Source organism: Aulonocara stuartgranti (assembly GCF_965226115.1).
Source record: "Aulonocara stuartgranti genome assembly, chromosome: 11".
Taxonomy (NCBI): domain Eukaryota; kingdom Metazoa; phylum Chordata; class Actinopteri; order Cichliformes; family Cichlidae; genus Aulonocara; species Aulonocara stuartgranti.
In genome coordinates, this window is record NC_138947.1 from 31205519 (window position 1) to 31227462 (window position 21944).

Below are 21944 nucleotides of genomic sequence, written 5' to 3' on the forward strand. Positions count from 1 at the left end.
ATTTGCCGTTTGGCGTTTTCTCTCAATTAAAATAACAATGATTGGATTTTTTTTCTTACACATCATCAAATAAAGAAATGTACAAAAGTTTATGTCATTTCACTGCACCTGCAACCTTCCTGTGCTTCACTGCTAAGAGAGTGCGCCACGCACGTGACGAGCGCATCCACCCACGCACAAAGAAAGCGCTTATCAGACCAGCGCACACTCTTAAATAATAAGACATGCAAATAAGAGCGCAAAGTCCGCTGCAGTGTGGACAGTGTGACGGCGGTGCGCGCGAGCAGTGCGCGTAACCGCTCCGCGCCGGTTGGGCTGGAGCGGTGATTGTGGAGAAGACCCGAGAGTTTTGGTAAACCCGCATCGTGGATGAGGAACGCAAGTGAGAAGGGCCTGCTACGCGACTGTGCCATCGGACTATGCCTTACCCAGCTCTGGAGGAGAGCAACAGGCAAAGCATAGGGCGGGAAAGCGCAAGGCGACAAGGAGAGGGGAGCAGGCGGGCGTCTCGTGTGCGCTCCGGAGATGGAGATGACAAACCGCAGCCTGCACGGCGACTCCAAAGTCGACTGCGTGAGCTGCGATGGCCTGATCAGCCGAAACCGTGGGGACTCCGCAGACGTGTCGGTGCCACTGACACTCCCCGGGAAACGGACAACTCACATGGAGGGAGACGACCTTTACAGACTCCGAGACAGAAAATTATTACTGGAGGATAAAAAGCGTCTGTGCGCGTGGACTCTGGGCACCGCTCTCTTTGGGATACTGCTCATGATAATCCACGCAGAAATATGTCCCTATGTTTACACTCCGGTAGGTTTAAGACACGAAACACGTCAGTGTCTTTCAGACATTATCTCCACACCGAAATGCACAGCTTACATTTGAAATTAAATTAAATGTTTAACGATAAAACTTTATCTTGTATAGTTCGCTACCTTCTGTGTCAGCTGCCGCCTCTTATTATGTGGATTCATGTGAATATTTTTCTTAAAAGTTCTTAAAGCCCACGCTAGAAGTGATGTGACACATTGCTCTTTTGCGCATGTTGTAAAGCGTTTAAATGATAGCATCTTTAATGATAGCAACTTTGCATCTGCAAAGTTAGTCCGTTTGTTCAGCCCTTCTCTGGAAAGAGCAGACAAAGCTCTGACAGCAACATTAAGCTCACTTTCTATTTTCAGGAGCTTACTTTTTTATTGTTTGCCCTTGGACTCATGCTCAAATGCTAAATGAACAAATGAACACTACTGCTTCTACCTTAATTCAGAGGAACTAAAGCCTGTAAAGACTTGTTCCACTGCTGGCAAGCAGCACCTCAAATCAATGTCAACCTTTTAATAATACACACCTAGATTTGATTTTTCTTAGAAGCACATTTCAGGACACAGCTTTTCATGACTAAATTCTTGGTTAACAAACAACACTAACCGCTTGCAGCTCCAGCAGCATAATCTGCACCTGGTGTTTGACCGTCCGTGACCCGTTAATTAGTTAGTTCATTTCCAGACAGTCTATTTGGTAGCACAGACTCATGATATTAAGATGCAGATCTCAAGTTCAAGTTCAAGTTCAACTTTATTGTCACTTCAACCATATACAGTTTAAAAATACACAGTGAGGCGAAACAACGTTCCTCCAGGAACCAAGGTGCTACAAGACAAGTTAGTGCAAAAAAAAATATATATATAATATATCTAGTAATAATATTGTGCAAAAGAGCATTTACAGGTTGGTGTGTACGATGGTTTGGTGGTGTAGGTCAGTGTGTTTGCGCTTTGTGTTGGTTAGTCAGTCCAGTCTCAATGTTTTGAGGTATTTGAGTTAAGCTGAGTGATAATGTTAGTGTATGTGTGTGTGTGTGCGTGTTTATCAGTCAGTCCCTTTTTGCTGAGGAGACGGATGGCTTGTGGAAAAAAGCTGTTGCACAGTCTGGATGTGTGTGCCCGAATGCTTCGGTACCTTTTTCCAGATGGCAGGAGTGTGAAGAGTGTGTGAGAGGGGTGTGTCCGATCAGCCACAATGCTGGTGGCTTTGCGAATGCAGCGTGTGGTGTAGATGTCCTCAATAGAGGGTAGAGAGACCCCGATGATCTTCTCTGCTGTTCCCACTATCCGCTGTAGGGTCTTGCGGTCTGATATGGCACAGCTCCCAAACCAGACAGTGATGCAGCTGCTCAGGATGCTCTCAATAGTTCCTCTATAGAAGGTGGTCAGGATCGGTGGTGGAAGCCGGGCCTTTCTCAGTCTTCTCAGAAAGAAGAGACACTGTTGGGCTTTCTTGTGCAGGGAGCTGGTGTTGAGGGACCAGCCGAGGTCCTTCTCCAGGTGTACACCCAGGAATTTGGTGCTGTCAACGATCTCCACAGAGGAGCCGTTGATGCTCGGCGGTGAGTGGTCGCCTCGTGTCCTCCTAAAGTCAACAACCATCTCTTTTGTCTTGTCAACATTCAGAGACAGGTTGTTGTCCTTACACCAGTCTCAGTGGATAACAATGCCAGTCTACACAATCAGCGAATGATTGACCCCCCCCTCTCGCAGCACATGCCAGTTCCACATGTGGAAAAAAGTTACGACACGTGCTGCAGAACATCAGACCACATCCATGCTGTGAAGTCAGGGATTGATCATGCTGTCAGAGAGTCTCACATTTCTAATGCACACCAGGTACACCGCTCTGTCTGTTACATTCAATGAGGTTGACCTGGAGAAATTATGATGGTGAAACTAAATGTACTGGCATAAATATGAGTTCAGAATTTCAGTTTACAAACATGAACCAAGAACAGGTGCTGTTCAACTGCTCCTAACAGCAGGCATCGGCTTTGGTATGATGGAAATGCTGATGCACTGGAAAAGTGTTCTCTGCCCACAGTAAAAGCATATTATTTTGGAGAGGCTTCAGTTCTGATTTAACCATAGCTTATATAACTCATGCCAGGATTCATACTACTTTTTGTAACTTCATGCAGTGCCAAAGTCATGAATGTGAGCTGCACCATGGACTCTTTTGGGGGGGGGGGGGGTTATCACATAACAGCAGCGTTAATCAAACATAGCATCTATATCTTTCCCTGGAAGTGCACCATATAATATTATTTGTTTTTATGTCATTTTTATGTATGCTGCATGCATATATTTGGAGCGGCTCTATCAAAGTTAGCAATCGTCTACAAAGTTGTATTCAAGCAAACCTTTTTCGTGGTTATGCCCAAAAACAAAGCTATTTATGGAACCTTTTTCCACATTTCACCTCTTCCCCTGCAGCATGATTGTTAACAGTACTTCAGGCGATCTTTCCACATCATTTAGTGTATAATTAGAGCGTTTGCATGGCTAGGCTAATGGTCTCTCTGTCTTGACTAAGGTTGTTCTAGTTGCCAGGGGGATGCACTTTGACTTGAATGTGACCTTGTGTCATCTTTTCTGCTGCTTTTTTAATTAACTGGCTTTTACAGTTTGAAACAATTTACATGCACCGAGACTGAAAATGTGAGCATTCGATCATTATTGCAGGCATTTGAGTGATTCTGAGACTACAGGTCAAAAAGAAAGTTTGTGACAGATTGGTCCGCCTGAACATAAATGGGAGATTTTTGTCTCATACAGAAAACATCATTTGGTAGACAGCCCATACATTTTTATAGCATCCTATTGTTGTATCAAACAGCACCTCTCACTAATCATTACTTTGCAGATTATATTTAAACTTAGTCAAAAGCATTCCATGTGCCAAGCAGGTGAAAGTCCTGATAATGAATGTCAATATCATTATCACAACTTTAACGTGGCTATATTTCATCCACTGACTACACAGACGTTTGTTTTTTAAACTCATCACAGCAAAATAATCAGCAGAAATGGATCATCTGATCAAAGGTCAAACAAAATGGGGAGAACATTTTTTTTTCACACACGCAGGGCAGCCACATTTGGTATCCGTGTCCCAATCCCCATAGTGGAAATGACTTCTGTGTGAGCTTTGCTTTTGCTTGATATGGGTCAAAAATGATGTAAATCTTTCTCTTTTTGAATTTGACTTATGTAAATGTAGGCTGTGCAAGCCAGATGTGTGGGTGTGCTGCAAGTACTACACATCCTGTTCTTAAAAATGATGAGTTTAATGTTTCGGTGGTTGCTTTTCCTGTTTCACTTTTATGAATCTACATTGCCTGCAAAGTAGCTGCTGATAGCGAACATAGGTTTGCATGATTATGCCCTTTGCACTAAGAAACTTGGGAAGTCACTGGCATTCTTTGAAAATATGAGTACACAGCATGCGTATATCAACAGGATGAGCTGGTGGTGAGCTTCAGGCTTGGTAGGTATAATGTAGACATCAAACAAAGGAGGCAGCTTGATTAGGATGGATTTTATTTTGTTTGCTGCTTCCCTTTATTGGGATGGTAGTTTGGAGGTTAGTACTGTTGCATTATGGCAACAAGGTCCTTGCTTCAGATACAGGGTGGGCATGGGGTGGCTTTAAATTAACTATAGGTATAAATGTGAGCATGAGTGATTGTCTGCAACCCTGAACTGGACAAGTTGAAGAAGATAAATGGATGCTTCCCTTTCATTTGGTTGAAAGTTTTGAGGTAATTACTATTATTTCTTTAAACATTTGTTAGCAAATGCTTTAATTTTTTCGCCTACTCTTGATTTAAGACTTACCCAGTAAACATTCACTTTATAATTTTCTGTTTCTAAATAGTATATTCTGAACTCATATGGGCATATGGCACAACAGAGAGATTTCAATGTATATCACCAACCAGACAGCAGGAATGTAAAAAACAAAATGAGATGAAGAGGCAGTCAAAACAAAGCAGCATCTCTCTGACGTTAAGAATGCAAGATTTTTTTATTTTTTTTTACCTTTTCCACTACACTACTTTTGATCTTGTCTGATATTCTTTGTAAACCCACACTTAAATTTATTGCAGAGAATGTACATGAACGTTAATGAAACCACAGTGGCTAACAAACCAAACTCGAAAACTAAAGTCAGATGCATGTATTATTACTTTGGAAAGTATTTATTTATTACAAAACTCAACCCAGACCGCTGACTATTGCGCTAGATATAGTGTTTTGTTTTGTTTTTTTATATTGTTTTGCCATACCTTGGGTGGCCTGTTCTGGTGACACTGGATCCTCATTTGTCCAAGACCATCTGTCCAAGTCTGTTAACCCAAAGTAGGTTAAACAGGAAAATGTTACAGAAATAATTTTAGAAACTTGGCACGAAACATGCTGTTGAGCTCTGTGTTATGGTGTGTGGTGAAATGTTGAGCTTTTGCGGGGTCTTCTAATTAGTGCTGGATGAATCACAGACGTGATGTGGATGCTACGGGAGAGACTGTGGAAAACAATGTACCTTGCCAATGGACGTCACACCATACCACCTACACACTCAACTCGCCTCAAGTTTGAAAGTTTGTAATTATCTTTTTGTCAGTAAAACCACACTGAACTATGCTTCTTGTGAAAAAGCAAAAAAGCTTCCACTAATACATCACCTGCACTGACATGTATGGCTCAGCATTATAGACAAATATAGGGCCTTTTAAAACTGCTGAGACCAAGGTGATTTGGTTTTTGATTCATCACGTGACACCGTCTCAATTTTACGATGGAGCAAAGCATTATGGTGTGAGTATCTGAGCCTGTAACTGCTTGTTCCGTGGAATGGAAAGTATTTAATTACAAGCACACATTACTTTAATTAAGTGGTTTTGTATGTATTTTTTGGAGTTCACTGTAGAATCAGTAACTCCTTTTTCATTAGGACTAATTACTGTAAATTATGTGAAGCTCATTTTGGAAAGAGTCAAAAAGTAGCCTGCAATTGTACTGTTATGTAACAGAAAGACAAAAATTGTTCAATATAATATATTATGGAAAGAGAAATTCCAACAATACATTCATCATAAACAAAAAGGGGGCTAATGTACATTTGAGAAAACATCAGATTGTAGAGACTGATTGGTGACCATGCAAAGTAACAGAAGTGCAGCCATTATTGGGCAGTAATAAAATACATGCAGTTTGGCTAGTAGCTTTTTGATTTGTTTTTACTATTTTGTAGTTGTGGATAGCATTTCGTGTTTTATAAAATTGAATATCTTAGGTCTAGTATTATTTTTTAACCTGGTGAGTGAAATACTCCCATCTGGGCAGTTTCTGGAAGGCAGGTGTTTGACTGACAGCCATTGTATACAACAGCAAAATGGTTATTCCTACTCTTTCCCAAGAATAGTGGGGAATTTTATTTTTTATGTTTGTTTTTGATCATTGAACAATTTGGCACTTTTTTCCAAACAAAGCAATTGACCGATCCCTCCACTGGCATGAAACCTTTTTTTTTATTTATTATACTTTGTGAATACAATCCTAATTCCAAAAAGGCTGGAATGTTGTGCAATATGTAAATAAAATCAGAATACAAAGACTATGAAACGTTTTTTTTCATGAAAAATGTTACCTCGTTTTGAATTTGATGGCACATCTCAGAAAAGTTGGGATGCAGGCAACAAAAACAGCTGGAGGAGCATTTTGCAGCTAATTAGGTTAACCACTAACAAGTCAGTAACATGACTGGACATAAAACAAGTCTAATCTTAGAGAGGCACAGTTTTTCAGTAAATATGGGCAGTTGTCTACAAATCAAAAAAGAGTGGCTACAATGTTTTGAACATTTCAGAATAACGTTCCTCAACATAAAATTCTAAGGATGTTGAATATCTCATCATGTACAGCATGTACAGTCATCAAAAGAATGTGAGAATCTGGAGAAATATCTGTGCTTAGGGGACAGAGCATCTATTGTTAATAAAATATCAGTTTATGAGATTTACAAATCATTACATTCGGTTTGTAGTTACGTTTTACAGGGCCAATCTTGGAATGGGGGTTGTGTTTTATTATTATTTATGTATTTTTTCCACTGTGATGGACTTATGACATGTCCTTCTGGTGTCCTGTGAGAGCTGCAATAGGTCCCAGGCTCCATTGCAAACCTGAGCTCTGCAAGCATTTAAGACAATATATTGATAGATTTTTTTTCAGATTTTTTTTCAGTGGATTCTTTAGTTTAGAAAGATGAAAGGATAAAATTTACAGTGTCACACAGCAGACCAAGACAAAGACGTGCGTTCTCTTCACAATGCCTCAGAATAAATGAATTTTCCTTAGATGAAACAAAGCCAATCCCCGTTTTGAAATCAAAAGAAAAATGTCATATACAGACTGCACCAAGGACAAACTTTTTTACTGCAAATGGAAAAATTTGACTCTACCTGAGGAGCATGTTAACAGTCTGGAACCCATACTGGCTAACAGTAACCATATGTAGCAAGTTTCTGTCCGTTGAGAGCTCTTATTGTGTCTTTTCTTTTTTTTTTTTTTTGTGCATATTTAGACCAAGAAGAAAAGAATGTTCTGATATATATTTATATATATATATATATATATATATTAGATAATTAAAATATTGTGGTTAAAAGAAACATATTACAGCAACTTTTAAAAATTATTAGTTATTTATTTTTCATCTTTCATCCCTTTATGGTCTGGTTTGATGTAATTTCAGGATATTGTTTTTATTTTAGGTGGATTTCTAGTAAAATGTTGTTTTTTTTTATAAAACAGGTGGATGAAGGAACACTAAAACATAATTTCAGCAAATAATTTCTCATACTCTAGACTTAAGAAGTCACTTGGATGAGTGAAGAAACATTTCTCCCACTGAAAACGCTGTCCACATGAAAAGAATCCACTTATTGGGTTCTCATTCTCTAGGTTTTTTTTTTTTAATTAAACTTCATTCTGCACACTTAATACTCAACCTGGCCTGGACATGGCACCCCTGGCACACTGGTTTGTGTGCTGTGACATGTTTTTCAAAAAGCTGGTTTCCTATTTACACTTTGGCATAATCAGATTGTTTGTTGTGGGTTTTCATGCTTTTTGAAAAAACTGACCTGATTTCCAAGTCATTTAAATATAATTGATAAAGACAGGAGAGTTTAATGCACTAACATTGCATATCAATCAATCAAAGCTTTATTCGTCACATGCAGGTTGCCCTGCAGTGAAATGCCCCCCCCCCCCCCCCCCCCCCGACCTTACACATATAGCACAAACATTACATAGGGATACAGGTCGGAGATTGGCAGAATCAGAGAAAAAACATTGAAATGTACACTACAATGGGGAAAGTACAAGAGGAAAAGAAGAGACCCCTACTCATGCTATGCTTCCATGGTAGGACAACAAAAAAACTCCTCTGCACAAAAAAGCACATAAATGTCCACAGCACAACATTGTGAAGACATGACAAGCCACAGGGGTGGGTGGGGGGTGAGGAGTAATCTGAAGCGAACACAGCAGCCGCCCTGCACAGCGCTACCATTCCAGCGCGGCACACAGACCCGCCGTGTTCCCTCGCAGGAAACAAGCATCGAAGGCGTTGGAAAGGGAGGGGGGATGAGTGAGTGCCTATCAGTGTAAGTGTATGTGTGTGTGTGTCCATAGTTCAGCTGAGATATATGTTATTAATGATATAAATCAATGGGGTAAAAGAAGAAATCAAAGATATATTTGGTGTGTGTGTGTCTGAGAGAGCGTATATTCATATGTCTTGATGCATTCTCAATCATCCAGGTAAGTAAATCTCCAAAAGTTGATTCTGTTGAACAGATGAACAGAATCAACTTTTGGAGACGTGTGTGTGTGTGTGTACTTACTTTAAAAAAGACTTCTTATTATGGACAGTGGGTGCCGTCATATTGCCTGCTCAGGCTCCTCAGAAGCTGATAGAGTATGTCCTAATTTGAGCGTTCACCTTCCTGCTCCGCTATCTGGCCTTCCTCCACCTCATCTCCTGATAGCTCTAATCTGACTCTCCTTCCACAATTCTGAGTTTAATCTTTTCTGTCTCTCCCTGCCCTCTTCTTCCTGAAATAGGCTGAAAATATGAGGTAGTAAGTCCTGCTGTCCACTTCAAAGGAAACTAAATAAAATGCTTTGTTTCAGAAGAGATAATATCACTGGGCATTTCTGAAATTCTACTAAATCAAAGTTAAGACTAATTGATGAAATGATTTCGTTTATGGGAGTAGAATCACAATATCTGCAAAAAATGATCACTTAATCTCCCTTGTGGTCATAAAATGTAGAAGCTGCAATTCCTGTTATTTTGAAAAGAAAATCCATTTGCTCTGTTTGCCAAACAGACACAAATATAGCATCAATAGAAAGTGCATTATGTCCTCTTGACATTGCAGCAGGACTCGTATAGATTGCATAAATGGCCTTTGACGTAGAAGTCAAGTACTTGATTTGCATGTAAGTGTTTTCGCTCAGTGCTACAGAAGGGACTAGCAGCTATCCAGTTCTTGGACTATATCAAACCTTGATATATGAAAACATGAAAAGCAGTGAAATTTTAGACATTGCAGAAGAACAGCTGTGTTTTCATCACTCACGGTTCTGTTTTCTCTAACTCTATCTGTTTTCTTCTCAGGGCTCAAACATTGCATTGATCATCAACTGCTCCATCAGCCTGTCAACTGGGTGTCTTCTGATCCTCATTATAGCTTTCCATTATAAGGACATCCAGGTGAGTATGCTTTTTATGTTTTTTGGCATCGCTTATTGAACTATTACTTATTGTAATTCAATGTAACTCAGCATTAGTTTGGTTAAAATTCAATTTTTTTAGAGATACTTAAAGGCAGCTTTTTAAAAAGCCCCTCTCAGGCCATGTCTGGTAGCCTCAACACTGATTGTCTGTGATATTTGCTGCATGCAGGAAAACCCCAAATAAAAATCTCAGCCCACACAGGCATGCGCAATATTGCAGCTGTAATGTTTTTCCAGTCTACGTGGCTTGCTGCCGATTTGTGTGGGAATTTAATATACATGAAGGGATTTGGTTGAAATTAAACAGAGTAAACATTCTTTCATTTCCCCTCTTGCACAGTCACAGCATGCATGTTTAAGAGTAGTAACAACAACAAGTACAGAAAGAACTGTGTGTCTGTTTTGTAACAGTTTCTTTCATTTTTGCCTGCTGGGTTTGTATTCTTACCTACAGAGTGTTTAGTTTGGTCATAAGTCGCGTGTATCTGATACAAGAGGGGTACTGTCCAAGTGTGTAGAGGAGATAAGGAAGGACAGGCTTAGGGTGGGGACTGATATAGAGACAGTGTGCAGTGATGCATGATGTAACTGGTGTCAGAAGTGGCAGGCTAAATCATTCAGACCGTCTCAAAGTGTCTTAGTTGGTGGATTAAAGACAAAGTAATAATTAACAAAATGATGAAAGAGGAAGTTCTAAGAATGTCCCTGCTTCACTTTCTTAAACAAAATAAAGCTGCAGATTGAAGAAGTGGAAATATCTGAGTCACAATTTCAATACACATTCATAGTTTATCTCACAGGCTTCTGTCAAATATTTCTGGTTCAAATCTTTAGCGGGCCAAAAATAATTTTCTTATCATTTCCCTTTTAGCACAGCCCAACTATCGTATACTTGCAATCTTTCCCGCTTATAATGCAAAGTATGCATGTCGTAGTAATCCACATAATGAGATTATACTATGCGTATCCCAAAGTATTTTGTTCTTTCTAACAACTTTTTATTCCCCATCATAACTTTGCTGAGGCAATTGATAGAAATGGAAGTCATATAGTTAAAAAACACATCAGCAAAATGAAAGCACCCTGCTAATGTCATTAGCAAATATTGTAGGCAAATTCAATTCAGTTTAGTTTTATTCATATAGCACCAAATTATAACAGCAGTCACCCTCAAGTGCTTTATATTCTAAGATAAAGGCACTTTCATAATACACAGAAACCACAACAATTGGGCGACCACTTGTGAGCAAGCACTTGGCGACAGTGGGAAGGAAAAACTCCCTTTAAAACAGGAAGAAACCACCGGCAGAACCAGGCAGAAGAGAAAAGAAGAAAAAAAAACAGACTATGGAAGACAGCCAGAGATGAACAGTAACTAATGCTAACTAATGATTAAATGCAAAGTGATGAATAAACATATAGTAAGTGAAATAAAAATGGAAGATGAAGCTAATGACAGAAGCTTTGGAGAAAAAACATCACAGATTTTATTGACACCATATTTACATACCATCATTACATTAATTGCATATCCACTGTATGAGAAGAAGATGCAACTGTAATGTTATTGTCTTCCATCTCCAACTGCACTTTGATCAAATTCCTTTCTATTTTTACTCTTTACTGTCCTTCCTCATCTCTCAGCTGTTCATCATTGACCACAACCAGGTGGACTGGCGTATCGCCATGACCAGCCACAGGATTATTGTCATCACCCTGGAGCTGTTAGTTTGTGTTATCCATCCTGTTGGATCATACTGGGGGGTGGGCCTCCATGTGAACTCCTCTTCCACCGTTCCCACTCCATCTCCACTGTGTGTTTCCAGCCACCACGGCGAGACCCTGATGGACATGGAGCTGCTGTTATCAGTGCTGATGTTCCTCCGCTTGTACTTGGTGCACAGAGCCATCTTGCTGCACAGCAAAGTGCTGCTGAGTGCCTCCTACAGGAGCATAGGCTCACTCAACAATATCAACTTCACCTTTCGCTTTGTTCTCAAGGTACTGATGAACAAACACCCAGCACGCATGCTGCTAGTCTTCATCCTGTTCTTCTGGCTCACTGTGTCCTGGATGCTTACACTGTGTGAGAGGTATGAAGCACAACTGAGACTTTGTGTAATCAAACTGATTCATAATCGCATTAAACTGATTTTTCATTTGCACGAATGCAGGCATTACAATAACGAACCAAAGATTTTCAATGACAAAATGAAAGTTTTCTCATAAAAAAAAAATTAATTAGCTCTTTTTCTTAATCTCTCTTCCATCTTCACCCAGGTGTCAACTGACTATTATACACAGAAACACCAAAATGCTCTCCAGTAGTTTAACATTCCTCTTCAGGGTTTGATAGTCAGTTTGACTTTCTGGTTCAAGATGGATTTCCAATAAATGATTTCATAATTCTCCCCTAACAAAATTCTTTTTGACGTCTGCCAGCTAAATGTCAGCCTGATCCTCTGCAATCTGCCTGGCTGTTTAAACAGCGTGAGGTCATTTGTTCGTTTGAACCTTAATGGGAGGTTTGCCTTCAGTTTTCCACTTCTTTCTCGCATTCGTGTATATTTTGACATTTTGATTTGTTAGAAGTAATAAAAGAGCTTATTACTGATAGCAGATAATTTCACCAAATCTGTCAACACGCAACCATTATGCTAGCTGATTACTAGATCCGTGAGCCAGACGGATAAAATGATATGTTATCTAGCTGTGAGGCTTCAGCAAAGTTTATATTGGGCTTGTACTTTTGATGTTTTACAAGTTTATACTGGTTTCGACTTCCCGAACTCCTGAGTGCTGTAAAAAAATCTGCACTGATAAGGCGGTTTGATTAGTACGCCACACCTTCATCAAACAGACTGTGTTTGAGATGTTAAGAAACAAAATGAAGAACCTCAGAGAGTCAGGGAGAGTGTCACAAATAAACTTATCCATTGCATCACTTCAGCTCTTAATTGTATTTGGTGATTCACTGAAATAGTTAAATATAAGAAGGGATTTAGCCTGTAACTGTATCTATAAACAGGTTTCTGGATTAGACTGATATTAGTCAGAATTATCAGCTGCTACTTATACTTATACTCCAGAGCAGTTGTTGAATAGGATTAGAGAACTAATCCTATTCAACAACTGATATTAGAAAACAAACAAAGAAACAACCATACATACAAAAAAAAAATGTTTTCTATCTCATACAGTTTCACAACTGGGGGGTGGGGTTAATTGTGGTAATGTTTATTTTTTAACTCAACTAATACCTCTTTATAATATGTTTCATTACACTTCAGTCTCAGTGCTACGTTGTTTCCCCTGCAGGCAGACCAAAGAATCAACAGGCCATATGGATACAGCGCTGTGGCTCATAGCCATCACCTTCCTCACAGTTGGCTATGGGGATGTGGCACCCAAAACCAACTGTGGCAAGGCAGTGTGTCTCTTCACTGGAGTCATGGTAACTAAGCTGATTTGAGAAAATGTAGTACTGAAAATGATTTTAGATTCACATAAAAACTAAGGGCATACTGAATAAAATAAAACACACAATGCTTGTTCTTCATCAAATGATTGTTTTGGCCTTGTATCAGACAGTGTATGAAAAAGGGAAAAGTGTAGCATCTTTAGCATAGCATCTTTATTTTTAATGCACTTTACATCCAACAATGTTGGCCAAAGTGCTACAAATATAAAACAAAGAGAAAACAGTTTAAATTACATATAGAATACCTTCAACTTAAAAAAAAATAACAATTGATAACAAACATATTAAGAGACATCAACAAGTCCTGCTGTGTACAGTAAGGCCCAGAAGTATTAGAACAAAGACAAACATGAAGATTTTCAGCTTTAATTCCAGAGGTTTAACAAAGGTATTCCATGAGGAATCACAATCATTTATATACAACTTGATGAACTTGATGAAGTTAGACTGCCTAAATTCTAGCACCCAGTCGCGTTCAAAGTTTGGTGTTTGTGAAGTGTGCAGTCTCATTTAGATGTTTAATCTGGCAAAGTTTAATCTGGCTTTATTGTTCTTGAGTCTAACCAGTGGTTTGCACCTTGTTGTAAATCCTCTGTAATTCCATTCAGTGAGTCTTGATATTAGACTTTGTCAGTGTCTGCCTCCTGAGGACTGCTCTAGATGTTGTGAAGAGGATTTTCTTATCGATGGTAATAATTCTGTAATCATGCACTTTAGTTGTTAGTGGTCTTTCAGGGCATTTGCTTTGTTACTGAGATGACCAGGTCATGCCTTCTTTTTAAGACTGTAGCAGGATGTTCACAGCTTTCATTATCTCCCTGATTACTTTAATATGTTTTTTCAGCCCAATGATGGCCTCCTGTTTGCTGTTTACAGGAAGCATTCAGCAAATGCAAATTCAACAATTTGAATCAATTTCAAATCTGTTATCTGCTTATTTTGTCATGGAATAAAAAGGAAAAAGACCTAATTCATCTGAAACTACTTGGCATTCAATTTTCCAATTATTTTTGAGCCTCTGAAAATTAGGGAATGTGTATATTGTAATTCTTAAATTCCTTAATTGAATACTTTTGTTATACTCCTAAAAGTTTGTACTTCAGTCGCATCTTGACTGTTTGAATCAAAGAACTTTGTGGTGATGTATGGAGACAAAATGATAAAAACTGTCTCACTGTACAAACTGTTATCTCCTTACAGTAGCTGTGAGACAAAAACCCTCAATTCAATAGGGAGGCACAGGGAGTGGAGTTTTTTTAATCTTCGCTTTGCTTGTCTTTGTTACCACTGAAACCACCCGACACACTTTTGAGTGCAAAAACAGACAATAACACACAAAACCAAGAGCTTCTGTCACTGTTTTCACTTTGTCACACTATGTTGTCTCTAAATAGGTTGAATTTTCTGTTATCTTCCATTTTGTTTCATTTCTTCTCTGTTCTGTCACACTGTATTACATGTTGATTTCATGGATAGCATGAAATCAACATGCTATCCATGTTGATTTCACTGGAGGACTTCCTTTTGCGCAATTGATTTCATTCCTGTACTGTGATCTATTAGCATCTTTTATCGTCTGCTAGGGTTTATTATGTTTTATCAAATCCCTTCTCCGTGTATTTTAGCGTCATTTGTTCTACTTCATTCTACCTTCTCACCCTTAATGTTCTGTTCCACGTGTTTGCTTCATTCCCTTCTGTTCCACTGCAACAACTATTCATCCATTTTCCTATTTCATTTTTCCTATTTCATTTTCAGGTCAGTTCAGTTTGGTTCAGTTCACTTCTCCGCTGTTTGCAATCCAGCCTATTCTGCACTGTTCCACTAGTTATCTTTGATACATTAAATTCTTCTTGCTTGAATGCCTTCCTTCCCTTGTGTGTGTGTGTGTGATTTCGATTGCAGCTGTAAGTTGACACAGTGTACTTCTGCAAGACCTTGATATTACCAGGCGCTCACATGAAAAGACTGAGGGAGGGAAGCTGTCAGCATGCAGTGTACCCTGTGCAGTTGCACAAAGATCTATGTGAAGTGTGATGGCTCTGCTGAGTGTGCCATAGTGTCTCAGAGAATTACAGCCAGGTTTAAGGTTTTTCATGTGTAAAAGAGCAAAAAAGGACATATATGAACATCTTAAAGTGAGATGTTTTTCTTAAAACAAGTTCGTTTTTTATGTTAATGCAAAAATGTTGGTAAGTGAAGACTGAAAAAAAGCTGGAGGGAAAGGTCAAGTGAGGGCAAGCAAGGAGTGGCTCCGTGTTTGAAATGGCAACACATTTTGCTGCTGCCTTGAATTCTGGTACAAGCAGATAAGAATCTCGGCCATGGCTCTGGATGTGGGCACAAGTCCGGTTTAGACACCTCTGTGACAGAGTGGAAAACAGTCCTCCCAATCTTTCCCTCTCTCTTTCTCCATCTCCCTTGTTTTCATTAAGTTCCCCCCTTATAAGGCAAAACTTTCCACCATATCCATTTTAGGTGGTTTATTGCCTTTGGCACCACTACAACAGGAGGGTGTGCCAACCTGTGCCCAGGGTTTGGAAAAAAATAGATTTCCCACTCCCATCAGCAGCTCTGGGAGCTAGAAACTTGGGGTGATACTCACACCTGTAATATGGTTGAAAGCTTCAATGTTCAGCACTTTGGCCTCTGTCCAGCTATAACTCAATTTGCAGCTGTTTTAAGGAGTTGACACCACTTTTTGCATCCCATCCCTGTGTGAGGATGGATCCAAGGAAAGAGTTTGTACCTCCCAGGTTTAGCAGACGATGTAATGATAGATATTTTGTGGCTGGTGGAATGAAGGATAAATATATCTCTCAGAACTCTGGCTCAAGCTTTATTGCTCATGCTTGGTCTTTCTCTCTCTCTCTCTCTCCTCTCTTTCTAATGCAAGCTGAAAAGTGGAAAACAGGTAAAAACTGGTTAACTTTTATCTTTATTCGTAATGGATATGAGTGCAGTGTTTTGTCTCTGTCTCCACTGATACATCTTTTTATAGATGTGGATGTGTTTTGCTTTGAGACCCATTCGAATATTCACCATCATTCTGTATTTCCCTATCCAGGAATAGCGCTAAGCTATTCTCAGAGGAAACCCACACTATTTTAGTGCCACTGAGGCCCGTCTAAGCATTGAACTTTTTGTGTAAATTTAGTTTTGATTTATTAGATGGAAGTACAAGGATCAACACTGAGTTTTCTGAAGAAGTTCTTTCCTTAGAGGGTAATGGACACGTAAAAAGACACGCTGGCCGCTGTCATTGAGCTTAACTTGCAAATTCAGGCTCATCAGTTTTGTCTCAGTATTCTGGATCAGTCTTACACAATCGCTGACGATCTGTTGAGACGACAACAAAAATACTAAAAGCTCTGTGTGTCTTGGGTTTTAGGGTGTTGCCTGCACCGCCATGCTGGTTGCAATCGTTACAGAGAAGCTGGCGCTGAACAAAGGAGAGAAACATGTGCACTTCTTCATGATGGATATCCAGATTTCTAAAAGGGTAAGAGCATGCAACAATTTTCTGCAAACCTGTATAAACACACAGTAATCAGCCGGCATGCCTTTTTTTATCAAGTTCTTTCTTTTTTTGTTTTTTTCATTGCTTCTATTTGAAATATTCTGTAGTGGGTCATGTGACATTTGCATGTATGGGTCTTTTCCTGCTTATTATTCTTTTACTTCAAAGTTGATATTTGTGGTTTTGCTTGTTTTCCCCCTGGAATCGCTGCAAATCATATATCCTTTGGGCTACATGAAGTAGGTTAGTAGTAGCTATCGGTAACTCTTCATACCCACATTCAGTGTGCAGATTTGAGAACCATTTAATTTAGATAATCCCTCACAATGAACACCATGTCCGTGTTTGTTGCTGTCAGAGTCAATGGGACAATGTGTGGTAATGCAGTTGTAAGAACAGAGCAACTGGAAGTCTGTGCTGCATTGCCACACAGCATTGATACAACAAACTAATACACTTTGGTATGCTTTGTATACTTGGTATTCTGGGCAATAAAAAGGAACCCACAAGAAAAGGAGAATTTGAGTTTTTATGGTTCGAAATTCTGTGAAAGTTTAAAGAAAATATTGTTTACTAATAGCTAAATATAAATGACATCAACAGCTCTCTTGTCCAACAAAAAATAATCTTGATAACAATTTATGTTAATATAAAAGTGTAACACATACATTTTCTGAGCTGTGTTGAAGTTCTCATAAATAGTGGCTCTAATTTTTGTAGCATTTGCATGAAAATTTTTGTGCAACAATCCAATAAACATGTTGTAACCATCAATTACCCTCCCTCCCATCACTGGTAGCTGCAGTGTTGTAAGCCAAACAAGAGACAGGATAAAACGGATAGAGATGTCAGGATGGATGAGTCACTGCTTTCCATGTTGCATGCACGCTTTGGTGTTTGATTCCTTTACTACAGGATTGTGTGGGAAAAGAGAAGGGAGAACTGCCGGGCTCTTGATGTCCTTTTCAAGGCGTCAAACAGAGGAAATAATCTTATCTCTGTCAGGAAAGAAACTTGTGTCACTTCAGGCCTGTGCAGCAGCGGGCAGGAAACTGCTGACGCGTGTGTTTTGCTTTTAAGGGTGTCTGAAAGTAAGTAGGAGAGGAGTGTGGTTGCAAGTGTCTGCTTGTTGATGGGAAAAAGGGAAGTTACAAGAAATCATTTTCAGTGTCTTGGTAATACGCAAAAATGTGTAATGACTGACAGATTGTGCAGGCTTGGTTTAAAGCTGTGTTTTGTATAAAGCAGTACAGCTCCCCCCCAAACCGTGTAGCAATGTCTGACTGAAGTAGAAGCACTGCTTTGGAGGATACAACCATTTCCTCTCTCCTGGTGGCTGCATCCTGTCACAAGGTGCATCTTTATGCCTCGCTTTTGGTTGTTTTGGTTTGTGTGTGTGCATGTGCATGCATCCTCCTGAGCTTACTGGTGCAGTCCAGATTTACACTGATGGGAACAAGGGAAGACATCTGGATGCAAAACACTGACAACCTCTATTAATAACCCTCACAACAAGGTCGTAGTGACATCATCACAGGGTAGTTACAGTGATTTGAGCAGGAAGGTAAACAGACATGAATAGAATCAAAGAAAAAACAAAACAAAACAGGAGAATACAAGCGAAATCTCAAGTTCCTAGTTTAGCCGTTATGGCCTGTTTTATAAATATCTGTATATAAGACTCACTGACCATAACAGCCACTATCTGAAAACAGCATCATTGTACAAAAGGGTGGAACAGGAAAGGCTAGCTGGATTTCATCAGCTGGCCTGGACGATGTGTGCTGTACTAAAATCTTTAAAAGTTAACAGTTAGCGGCTCTGCACGAATTTTATCAGTCGAACATCCAAAGTTGATCGATATGTGCTGTCACCACATTTCTGTATGTTTAAGCAGTCAGTTCAAATGTTTCTTTTCCCAGATCCGCCATGCTGCTGCTAATGTGCTAAGAGAATGCTGGCTTCTTCATCGTGCAAACGTGACAAAGGGCAACCGCGGTGAGCACAGAAAACACCAGAGATGCCTTCTGGAAGCCATCAGAGTGTGAGTTACTGTATTGCAAAATAATACCTTCAGGCGGGGTGTCTGCGTGCGTGTTTCAGTCTGTGTGAGGGGTGTACAGTATGTGGGTGGTGGTTTGTGTGCCTTACATGTGTATTTTATGGGTCATTAACTAATTGTCAACATGCTCGGAGTAACCAATTTAAAGATGCTAATTTAGATTACTAATTAGATTTGTTTGCCTCTTTTATGTGGACAGGATATGTGTGAACAAGTGTCTGTTCTTCCTGGCAAGTAAATAAATAAAAGGCCCCTTTTTTAAATGATTATTTGAAGTTTTTGACAATAACTGACAACTATTGTGCAAACCTTTCGGGAGATACTTTTAAGAAGAATCACTTTTTTTCCTCCATAAATTGTGTCTGCTTGTAATTGAACAAGTTTCTCTTCTAAGAACAAGTGGATTACACAAGACAGGATGTCCGAAACGCTGATCATGTGGTACATTATCCTGACAACAGCAATACATGTGTGAGAATATGTCAGCCTGTGTGAACGGGGTCGTACTTCCTGCTTTGAACTGATCTAAACTATTATAAATAAACCCTGTGTGGAAAGTGTGAGAAGAAGGCCCCTCTCTACTCTAAGAGTAGAGACCAGGTGCTTGATTGCAAAATTGGTTTTCATATGTCTTTGTTAGCTGATTGTCTGGATTATCTATTGAAGGAACTAAATTTAGACCTTTTCCACATTCGCCGCAAACCTTCTAGTAATGTTTTATAGCATTTCAACAAACTCAGCATGACTCCTTTAATACTGAGTAATTGAATACTTGATTGTCAGAATATTCCTCAAATCAGAGTTTCTGTAAGTGTTTTATCTCAGTGTAGTCACTCATATTGGACGATCAACACTTCACAGCATTTATTTTGTTTACATTCCTGTGCCTCAGGATAGCATTTAAAATACGGTCTAATAAAATACAGTTTGAATTTTTCCACGTGTCTCAAAAATCACATTTACAGTTGTTGGGGTTTTTTTTAACTTCACAGATTTCGGCATTTACGCCTTAAACAAAGAAAACTAAGAGATTACGTCAGTGAGATGGTGGATCTCCCAAAGGTAAATAACAGCACATATGATTCACTGTAAAACTCCATTTATTTACACTTACAGGCCATTACATTTGGTATACATGTTCAGTCGCTCTGTAATGCAGATCTCTAATCAGCCAATCACCTGACAGCTACTCAGTGCATTTAGGCTTGTACGTCAGGTCCAGGCGACCGGCTGAAATTCACACCAAGCATCAGAATGGGGAAGAAAGGTGATTTAAGTGACTTTAAAACAGGGTTGTTGATGCCATACCGGTTAGTCTGCATATTTCACAAATCTGCTGTGATTTTCCCACACAGTCATGTCTAGGGTTTTCAGAGAATGCTCTGAAAAAAGGAAATATCCAGTGACCAGCAGTTCCCTGGCCACTAACTCCTTGTTGATGTCAAAGACTGAGCAGACTGGCAACAGTAACTCAAATCTCAAATAACCACTTTTTACAACCAAGCTATGCAGAAGAGCATCTATGAAAGCACAGCATGTTTAACCTTGAAGCAGATGTGCTACAGTAACAGAAGACCACACTGGGAGTGACATCTGCCAGCTATGAGGAGGAATCCGAAATTAAATATTGCTGTTTGGGGTTTCTTAGATAGAGCGGATAAATGCATACAAAAAAAACTGGATGATGAGATTTTAATTTGTCAGAAGTGAACAGGCACAGAAAAGGTTTCCATGAGGAAAAAACACATTAAAAAGACATCACCTAGTGAGAGTCACAAATGTAATTCTGGAGCGCTGTAATTGCTGGAATTATATGAAAATGTGCCCAGTTTCACTAAATAAGCCGTTCTATGGTTACCTTACAGTCAGTTACGGTCTAACAATCTACTCCTGCTTACTGACTGAGTGCAGCTGAGCCGCAGCATAAAAAACAAACAGCTTCAAACAAAACAAAAAGCGATCCAAATGTTTTTGTCTGATTCCCTCAAAATCACTGTCAATCAGTCAGTAATCCACACAAACTCTGCAACATACTTTTAAAATGTATCTGCACAGAGTTCAGTAACGTTAGACTTTTGGTTCTAGTTTGAACTCCAAGTGTGTTTTCTTTTCAAAGCCAAAATATTTGTGTTGTGTGGTGGATTTCAACAGATGCAGATGATTATGTGCGACCTCAGTGCCAACTGGAATAACTCCTATCGGGAGCTGGAGCAGCGAATCCTCTCCATGGAGCAGAAGCTGGACGAGCTGAGTCGCTGCTTCCAACAAACGTCTGATCTGCTGTCTCAGGTTGTACGTCACCGCAACCCAGAGATCAGGTAAACAATACTTACAGATGCCAGTGTCCCTGCACAGATCTGCTAAAAAACACACTGTAAGATGTCATATATCATACGTATATTCACTTTGGAGAATAACAAAATTATTTTGTTGGGGTTTTTTTTGTAGGTGACACGACTGCACGCAGTTGTTAAAAACAGTCCGTAGTGTTTTCATCTGAAGTATCCACGAATCCTCTCCAACCAGAGCTGCTTTAGACTCTTAACATGCTGAACCACTTGGAGGACTGGCATACTCACTAAAGATCATCTTTTGGCCCCATTCTGAGTGTACTGCACAGTGACTCACTGCTGTTAAATTATACAGATAAAATAAGACCTAAATTCACTGCTGGGAAATCCGAGTGCATTTTCAGGAAATCTGCTGGGCTTTCAAGCAAAAGGATTGGTGACAGAGCCCAAGAACTAACCTGATCTCAGTCAAGGACTGTGGAGGATCCCTTAATCTGCAATAACATCAGATCTGTAAACTTCTATTTGCAAGATATTATTGATGCTCTACATTCCTAGCTTATTCCTGTGGAATAAGCCATTTTGCATGTTTTAATTTTTGCAGTATTTCAGTGTTAATCCAACCATTTTCCATCATCTGAGACACACAGTGTCTCAATAATTCATCACTGTTGTGCTCTCCTGTAGCCGTTTAAGTAAATCTTGAATGAAAATGTGTTTAACGGTAATAGACTTTGGTGAGTGAAGAGAATGAAGTGAATGTCAAATTAAACTTGATGAAAAGAAAGTTTTATTGCAAACTCTAAGTCGAAGGGATCCCATGACTATTAACTGAAACTTGCAGACTTGCGTCGGCCACAGTTTGACGGAAGAAAAAAAAAACATCCAACACTTTACACCTGTTGAAAATAAAGAAACTTCAGTGGCCTTATAAGCTCATCTTTTA

The 21944-nt window shown here is 39.4% G+C and overlaps 1 protein-coding gene across 1 annotated transcript; it reads left to right on the forward strand.

The window, feature by feature from the left end:
* Window positions 1-157: 157 nt before the first annotated feature.
* Window positions 158-21920, forward strand: kcnn4 (potassium intermediate/small conductance calcium-activated channel, subfamily N, member 4). Its single transcript, XM_082551688.1, has 9 exons — window positions 158-813; window positions 9526-9621; window positions 11289-11737; window positions 12963-13098; window positions 16517-16627; window positions 18568-18689; window positions 19700-19769; window positions 20859-21025; window positions 21156-21920. Exons 1-9 carry the CDS (start codon window positions 526-528, stop codon window positions 21157-21159), a joined length of 1443 nt encoding a protein of 480 aa, XP_082407814.1. The 5' UTR covers window positions 158-525; the 3' UTR covers window positions 21160-21920.
* The last annotated feature ends 24 nt before the right edge of the window (window positions 21921-21944 follow it).

Bases quoted from the DNA above. Each gene is read 5' to 3' on its own strand.
- kcnn4 (XM_082551688.1), top strand. From the start codon at position 526: ATGGAGATGACAAACCGCAGCCTGCACGGCGACTCCAAAGTCGACTGC. The intron at 814-9,525 runs GTAGGTTTAAGA...TTTTCTTCTCAG, and splicing joins GTCCCTATGTTTACACTCCG to GGCTCAAACATTGCATTGAT. The intron at 16,628-18,567 runs GTAAGAGCATGC...TTCTTTTCCCAG, and splicing joins ATATCCAGATTTCTAAAAGG to ATCCGCCATGCTGCTGCTAA.